This window comes from Artemia sp. Qi Xiang Cuo, chromosome 2 (genome assembly GCF_049724085.1).
Source record: "Artemia sp. Qi Xiang Cuo chromosome 2, ASM4972408v1, whole genome shotgun sequence".
In the NCBI taxonomy this organism is placed as follows: Eukaryota; Metazoa; Arthropoda; class Branchiopoda; order Anostraca; family Artemiidae; genus Artemia; species Artemia sp. Qi Xiang Cuo.
The window spans coordinates 36,906,449-36,915,204 of NC_142795.1; the positions used below are offsets into that span (position 1 = coordinate 36,906,449).

General features: G+C 35.4%; 1 protein-coding gene across 1 annotated transcript in view; it reads left to right on the forward strand.

Annotated features, from left to right (window-relative positions):
- Positions 1–7,927, forward strand: part of Srrm1 (Serine-arginine repetitive matrix 1) — a 71,364-nt gene extending 63,437 nt beyond the window's left edge. Inside the window, exons 4-5 of the mRNA XM_089106512.1 lie at positions 3,936–4,106; positions 7,754–7,927. Of these exons, the coding sequence (XP_088962638.1) occupies positions 3,936–4,106; positions 7,754–7,927 (345 nt within the window). The remainder of the gene's footprint in view (positions 1–3,935; positions 4,107–7,753) is intronic.
- Positions 7,928–8,756: the final 829 nt, after the last annotated feature.

Below are 8,756 nucleotides of genomic sequence, written 5' to 3' on the forward strand. Positions count from 1 at the left end.
TCGGGAAAGTGTTGGACGATCTCTGCTTTTACTACGACGATCTCTGCTTTTACTACGACGATCGCGGGAAACACTTCTTTTCCTGTTAACGACAGCTAATCGTCAATAATAGTATATTAACACTAATAAATTTTCCTGCTCGAAATTATCATTTTACGGCTTCGAATAAGAATAATTCGATATAAGAAGATTACTAAGTTTCTGTATATGAAAAAATTATAATACTAAAAAATACACAATCTATTCCTTAGCAAGTTAATGTTTATGAGGGAGAACCTTTTTTTAAGAATCTTTTCTTCTATATCAACGACTCTTGTTTATGTGAATTTTTCATAACATGCACCAAAGAGGATGGGTAACGTACAAGGGTGGAAACTGCCATCTAGCACTAGGAGTTTCTTGGCATTTTTTCAAGCAAAAAATTGAATCCGAGAAAAAATAGAAAGATTTGGCATAAAACAAGAATTTAAATCTCTTTCCTACATCCGACTCTGAAAAATTGTCTTTTTCCAACTGAATCATTTCAAAAGATTTCAAAAAATCGTAATAGTTGTGGCAGTCTACACAAGAATTGGGCAGAGGCGTAGCTATGATTTTCAGTACCGGGGAGAAATGTTAGTTTTTGCCCCCCCCCTCACCATCATTACAGCAATATAAACACAAAAACCAGATTGGCGCCCCCTCAGATGCTGGCCCTAGACAACAGCTGTCCCATCTTGCCCCCTCCTAGCTGCGTCATTGGATTGGGGAGTTGGATTCCTCTGCCTTTTTAAAATTTACAGCTAATGCTTTGGGCTTGTCACACCACCTCAAAAGTTGCTCTGAAATGAGTCTCATTCACCTCACAGTGATGGTTTCGACCTTAGTTTGGAAAGAGGATGCTGATAGAGCTAAAACTTTTTTTCTATTCTCGAAAATCCAACAATGCAGTTTTCTTTCCTTTTTCTATAACAATCTATTAAAATTGGGCTATAATCTAAATTAAAACTAATGTATCCGTCATTCAAGACCAAAAAGTTAAATTTTACAACTGATATACTACATGTCATTATTCTTATTGTTTTTAGCCTCATTATTTTAAAAGCACAAGCCAGAGCTGTAAAAATGTAATAAGCAAGATTCAGGTTCACAGAACACCAAACTACTATTAAAACCAGGACTCCGATTTGACAACTAGAAGCATAGAAGCCGGACTGTACCTCCAAAAACTGAAGGAATTTGAGCTGAAAATACAAAAATTCTAAGAGCCAGAGCCATCTTGAATTTGTCGACTCCCAAAGTCCTATGTGTACTCCAAGACAGTAAAGTTCATATTTCTTTACTGATGCATAGAATTCATAACCCCTCCCCAGACATTATAGGAAGAATCAAACTCAACAACATTACTACAAAGAATAATTTGGCTGTTTAACCTTATTTAGCATTGCTTCAGCTCAAAGTAAAATAGTTTAAACCAATTACATGGAACATCTTTTATAAGAAGAACCAAATTACAAGTTCTAATTATATATGATTTCCAAATTAATTGGAGCTTATATAAAGAGATAAATGGAATACATACGAGGAAGTAGAAATAAAATACTAAGATGGATTCCAAAATAACTCTTTCTAAATTCTGCTAAGATATTATGAGAGGTGACTCTTGATAGTTATAATGTGAAAGGCTCAAAGTTTAACTATTTAGATTTTTAAATGTAGTTTCGCAATACTAATATTTTATTTTTAAGCAGAGATCGTATGGTCTAATTGTACAAAAAAAAAACTCAATTATGTTTTAGTTACCAAAAAAATGAAGTTCCATTGACAGTTTTTCATTTTCTTCTTCTCAATATGAAAAAAAAGCTGTTCGATTGTGACAGCAAGAAAAATTAGTCAAGAATAACTAAAAATTCAAGGGAAAAAAACCTACTCTTATGCCAAACATGAAACGGAAGAATCATCCAATTATGGAGTAAAAATTGATGAAAGTTAATTACAAATGTAACAATTAGAACATTTAGAGCTTAAACATTCTTTCCGGACATACAAGAAACTTCAGAGTATACCTCTCTCGCCATTTATCCCCTTTGCCTTCTTGTTTCTTTATCATTTCTTCAATACGCCGCGCATTTACTTGAAACGTTTCTTGCTCTGTCTGAAAAAAGGAGAAAAACTTCAGTTCGCGGTTTGTGAACCAACAATTATCTGTTAAGCGTTCACAAGTTCCTTGTTTGGATAACTTATCCAAATAAGGAGAATATTTTCCGAGCTGGTAATACTTCCTTGTGCATGGCAAGGAGTGGTGTCAAGGAGTCAGGCAAGAAGTGGTGTCATGTCCATGGCAAGGAGTGATATTTTCACTGAAAATGCCTTTTTCTGGCATTTTTATTGGAAAAATAAAAAACAAAAATGTTGCCCCTCCTAGATATTATAAAATATATTAACCAACCCCCCCCCCACCCCCGATTTCCGTGAACTGACGCCAGCAATGGCAACATGAAAAGCATGTATAACATGCTTTTGCTGTCTGTCAAAAATTTTGACAAGATTACTACGAGAGTTTCGCAAAATAAATAAATCCCTTGATAGAAACCGATATTTACGTTTGAATTCGGCTTAAGGAACATGTTTAGTTGGCCTGGTATTCCACTACATCAAGCAAGAACTTTCGACACTTGGAACGTAGTTTCGATAATGTAATATTCGTTGCCCGTTTCATTTATCAACGAAAAGCTAGTGTGTCTACATTTCAAAGAAGATCAGATGTATCTTGACGCATTGTGCTGATCCCGATTTTTTCTTGCAATAAATAACCAAGTAATAACAGTTTAAAGATTACATACCTGAAAAATTGTCCGGAGCTCCTCTCGTGTCAAAAAGAGGAAACTGACTGAATTGAATGCTCTTTTATTATCTGGGTGTCTCGGATACAGTATCCACCTTTCACATCGTCGAAATGTAACGACGGCTTCAAAAGATGGCGCTCCAAATCATGGCTAAGCAGAGTCGTCCCGTTTTGAAGGAAAATTGCGACAGTGGCTCCAGAGTTGCACTGTCGAATCGTCGGTGCCTTTACACTAATTACTATTTTGATTTGGGTTTCTTATAGTTCTCCTTTACATGGATTATTATGTATCCCCCCTCCAAAATATTTTGCCCTTAAGGACATATATACTGCCCCCCTTCTTTGTGCAAGAATTCTGAATAAAGGTAAAAAGGATTTTGCACTAGTCTTTAGCCTACAACCCCTATTGGCTGTGCTCATCTTTCTTAGTTTCTTGGCCCTTCAGCCAGGAAGTCAAATGGGTCAGAAATTCTGAATGCTCAAGGTGATATAGAAGGTAAATTGAGTGTTTTATTATTATTCCGTGGAACTACCATCTTCAGTTGTCGAACGTGCTATTATGCTTTTTTTACTATTGAGTAACGTCCATTCAATCTTAGATGTGCACAGATCTTACTAAAGAGTGCGGGAAGTTGTTTCTCTTTTGTGAAGAAACAACAACCTAGGTCATCCAGCACTGCCCAGCTAAATCGTAAGGTCAATTATAAAACAATAATAAAATGGGAATTCCTTTTGTTTTTGTTTAACTAACTCTTTTCTTTATTTAGCTTTACATTGGATTGAACATAGATGCACCAATTCTGTCATGTGATTGTAATAGATACATTTGTGTACATTTTATCTCTTGTCTATCCTATGTCTGTCCCTAGCCCTAATTACGCATTTCGTAATCAACACTAAAAAGGAGCAAAAATAAGAAGTCTATCTACTTTCAGAGAGTTTCTAAGATAATCAAAATGTTAATTAATGTAAATTAAGCTGTTTTTTTTTACCAACTAACGCTTGTTAAAATGCTAAAATTTTCTCTGCGTTACTAGTATTTTAAACTCTGGCTAAATCAATTTAAAAGCCCCGAGGGTCCTCTCCTACATTAGTTTTCCATAATTGACAGTTTCCTGACCCTAAGAAGATTCAGATAAACATCACTGGTTTCATGAATGGGAAGTTTGCACGACTCTTTATGGAAGAACTGTGGAACCATTTGATATCTGCAATGGAGTCTGATGATGGTATTCCTGAAGAACTTGTCAATATAAAAAAAGAAGAAATAAGAAGAAGGGTGGTAAGTGTTTTTGAACCTCTGAATGCTACTTCTCTCAACTGTTGTTGAAGGGTAAATAAGGGCTGTGGCTATTTCTCTGGCTCTTGTGGCTTTAATTCATTTTTAAACTGATCTGTATTTCTGTATGTTTCCTTGCAGTTTTAGGAACATTTCTTTTTAATCCGTTTAAACTCTATCTGAGCTCGTTAAAAAGAAGGAATGGACGGGCAAGTTTCATTTTTTTTCTGTGTTTTGTCTTTTTAGTTGTTGAGGAAAGAGTTATGAGTATTCGATTTCTATACCTCTAGACCATATGTCTGAGGCATCTAAGCTGTTCTTTCGTGCTTTAAACACACTTAATGGGGTTGAAATACTTCAATTGTAATGGATAGATTTGGGCATGTCGCCATTTTTCTTAGTACTATAAACTTATTTTGTTTCTTTTAATATTAGACAAACCATACTGCGTAATAGTTTTAAGTAGCCTATAACTCTAAAAATATTAATTTATCTAAAGAAATGTATTTATTCAACAAAAAATTGACCTTAAGCTCTTTTGTGAATGGCTTGACAGCTATTTTATTACAAAATAAAGATAGTGAAATACTCCGTTTGAGCAGTGGCATCGTTTGGGGGAGAGGGGGCAAGGGTGTCAGTTCCCCCCCCCCAATAGTTTAAATAAAAATTATTCTATAGCCCATGCCCCTTGACTCTCCAGATGTAGAGCCCTCTAACCCCCCCCCCCCTCATCCAATAAAAATGTTTTAAGCAATAGTTATCCGAAAAATCTGGTAATCCTAGTTCTGTTATATATATTTGCACATTAGGGGACGGGGGGGGGGGTAAAGCATACAATATATTAAATACGTAACCTAACCTAACCTAGGTACCTCCCCCCCTAAACCCCCAAAAATAACAGTTTAAATATCGTAAACGCAAAAAAAAACACGCTTTGTATTGCATGACTCTTTAGCGGTCTCTTGAATTAAACCGTCTTTAGCGGGTTTTTCATGACTGGTTTCATTGCCTTATATAAAAGAGTACGTTTAATACTCAGGTACCGAGTGCCATTGCAATCCAAAACGAACAGAAAATATTCCATATATGAGGGGGCTACTCCTTCCTCAATCCCTGTTGTTTACGCTAAAGCTTGGCTTTTTGCTCCCAATGCATTCAGAGCGACTGCTCTAGCAAAAGGGTAACAAGAGTGGAATGGAATGTTTTATTCTCAAAATTTCAACAACGGAGAGAGTTTATTAATATGCATTTATTCCAAACAGTACAATTTGTAGATGAAATGTTTTAAAAGAGACTCAGTTACACACTTGTTGCATTCATAAATATTTTTAGCATAGCACTAGGTAAAACTTTGCCGTAGAGCTCAACTGAGCTCAAAGAGGTTGTCTAAGGTAAGAGGAGAGAATATTTGGATTTATGATAACTGATTTAAAAAAAAAGTAAAACTTTGCCGTAGAGCTCAAAGAGGTTTTTTAAAGTAAGAGGAGAGAATATTTGGATTTATGATAACTGATTCAAAAAAAAGGTAAAACTTTGCCGTATAGCTCAACTGAGCTCAAAGAGGTTTTTCAAGGTAAGAGGAGAGAATATTTGGATTTATGATAACTGATTAAAAAAAGGTAAAACTTTGCCGTAGAGCTCAACTGAGCTCAAAGAGGTTTTTCAAGGTAAGAGGAGAGAATATTTGGATTTATTATAATTGATTTAAACAAAGGTAAAATTTTGCCGTAGAGCTCAACTGAGCTCAAAGAGGTTTTTCAAAGTAAGAGGAGAGAATATTTGGATTTATGATAACTGATTTAAACAAAGGTAAAACTTTGCCGTAAAGAGCTCAAAGAGTTCTTTTTAAGGTAAAAGAATAGCATGTTTGGATTTGTTTTGACTGATTTTTCTAAAACATGCAAAAAGCTACCTAATTAACTTAAATCTATATAAGCCTAGTCGTGGTTACCTTATCTAATCAATTATTATCCGAAAAGTACTTCTAGATGTATAGTTGAAAATTACAGCATCTTAAAATTTTGATTCTATTTGTTATTTCTTTAGGCCCTCACAAAATGACTTTGGTACGTAATTCTGAGACAAAGCAGCTTGAAATAATAAAGAAAGATGTAAGAAAAGCTTGGGTGAGCCATGCTTCAAATATTCGGACATGATCCCATCAAGACCCGCAGACTTACCAGACTTTAAAAGTCATACCCGGTTTTCAATATCAGAAGGTGAAACTGTAATAAAATTCGTATGGGGATTTCAATCACGAAAATGGGTTAATAGTTTTGATTTAAAGATGGTGTCTTGGGGAGGAGGGTCAGTTGCAAAAACTTTGGAAAATGTTTGATCCAATTGTCCATTGAAATAACATTTTTTTTCAATTTTTTCAATTTATAACTGGGATTTATTTTACTATATACATAAAAACAAACAAACAAAATACCCCCAGAAGCAAGCTTGTGCGGGGGTAATCCCTTCTAAACGCATAAAAAATCATAATAACAAAATAAGATCCAAAATAATAACTCTTTTCAGTTAATAAGAATACAAATACAAGTTCTGCCCTCCAACTCAAAAACTAATACTAACATACTATACATAGCCACTTGAAAATAATCACGTACCCCCCCCCCCCCCTTTTTAGCCAATTCATTAAAAATAATAAATTACTAAACAATACAATCTCAATAAACTACGGAACAGCAGCAGGTCATCCACACAATTAAGTTCCACTGGTAAACTATTCCAAGCACTCGGACCGGCATGACGGATAGAAAAAAATGATCTTGTCGCTTGCGGAATCGGTCTTCGAAATTCTTCCAAATTTCTAGTTCCATGCTCATGAACATCACCCCCACTCACAAACATTCCCTTAAAACAAACAGGAACACTACTCATAAAGATACTTAAACATGAACTGTGTTTTATAAAATTTAAAAAGACCCGATACCGGTAGAATCTTCAGCGTCATAAACTCATTACGAACAGATGATCCTCTATTATCCTTACCAATCAAAAGCCTTATTGCCGAATTTTGTAGTACACGCAGGGGCAGAAGATGCGTTCCAAAAGTAGACGACCATACTGAAGAACAATATAATAGATATGGATGTACAATTGAAAAATACAATAATCTTAATATACTAGTTGGGAGAAAATTTTTCAGTTTACGCATAATTCCAACATTACGTGCAAGTTTCACAGACACACAATCAATATGATCTACAAAACTTAAAGTTTCATCAATAATAATCCCCAAATATCTAACACTCCTCTTTCGTGGAATCATTGATGTACCATTACTTAAATTATTCACCCATGGGTAATAACTTGGAGATCTGCTATATATCAATAAACTAGACTTATTACAATTAAGTTTTAACCTATTACTTCTCATCCACCTTTCTATATTCTTAAAACCTTCTCGTAATTGCGACATCAATTCATTCTCAGTCCTACCACATACGGTTAATTTCGTGTCGTCAGCAAACATAACTAAGAAGAAGAATTTAGAGAAGAAGTTGGAAAGGATGTCAATTTAGACACGTAGTACCATAAATGGGAAGGGGTATTACTGAGATTAGATAATAGTTCAGTGAATTGGTGCTTTTCCATGAATGGACAAGTTTACAGAATTTATTCTTTGTATACTTTGTAAGATGGAAAAGGACCCCAGACCGTGGCTTATCAGCCTCAATCCACACATTACGCCAAAAACAGTAGCGTTCTTTTGCCTCTTTAAGCCTGGATACGTAGATCAGCCTATTATCCTGGTATATCTCCTTATTCTTTCAAGTGGAACGGAAGCAGTGGCTGCGATTTTTAGTGCGTGAACTAACTGGCCAGATAAAGCTCAAGGTCTAAACGATCAGATGAAGGAGAAGTAGCTAGAATATAGACGGGAACTTTAATTTTATCTAGTAGAGAGTCTAGAGTAAGCTGATAACAATGTAGAATAATATAATTCCTTTGCTAATAACTTTTTTGCTAATAACTTAGAAAATGAAACACATGATGTCGCAAATCTCTGATCTGAGGGAATATTTCGGCAATTTGTTGGTAAATAAACACAAATAGCAGCAAATTTCCCCAAATCAACAGCCAGAAAAAATCCAAAAACTCAAGTAAAGTACTCCGAAACCTATTCCTAACTGCGATCAAGAGACCGCCAGACGGGCGACCCCTGGTACTCTTGGCAGGCTGTATGTAATAACTAAAATCACCAAAAGTTTTTAAGGCCAGGCAATTAGCTGGTAGTAGTAGATATTCAGAAATATAAATAATATCAAATTCACCGAGTGTTTTACCTATTAGGTCCAACTTCTCTCTAGCACCGTTTTACACATTATGGAGAAAAACACGATTAGTTAGAGTCATAGAGAGAAAAGAGAAACGATAACGAAAAAACTATTTGCTTTTGCTAGCTGCTTTCTTTAGTACAGTACAACGAATTGTGAAACTAGTGGGATTGCCACCACAATTGATGCACTTCACAAGAACGCTGTGGCAGGGCTCCTTTTTTGAAGAGCAATGGTCTCCCGCATATCTTGAGCATTTAGCTGTTAAAGGACACTTAGAGGCTGTGTGATCGGTCGATTTTAATCCCACATTTCAATGTACAATCGAGGTCCCACCTCGTCGAAAAGACAATAGAGATACCGA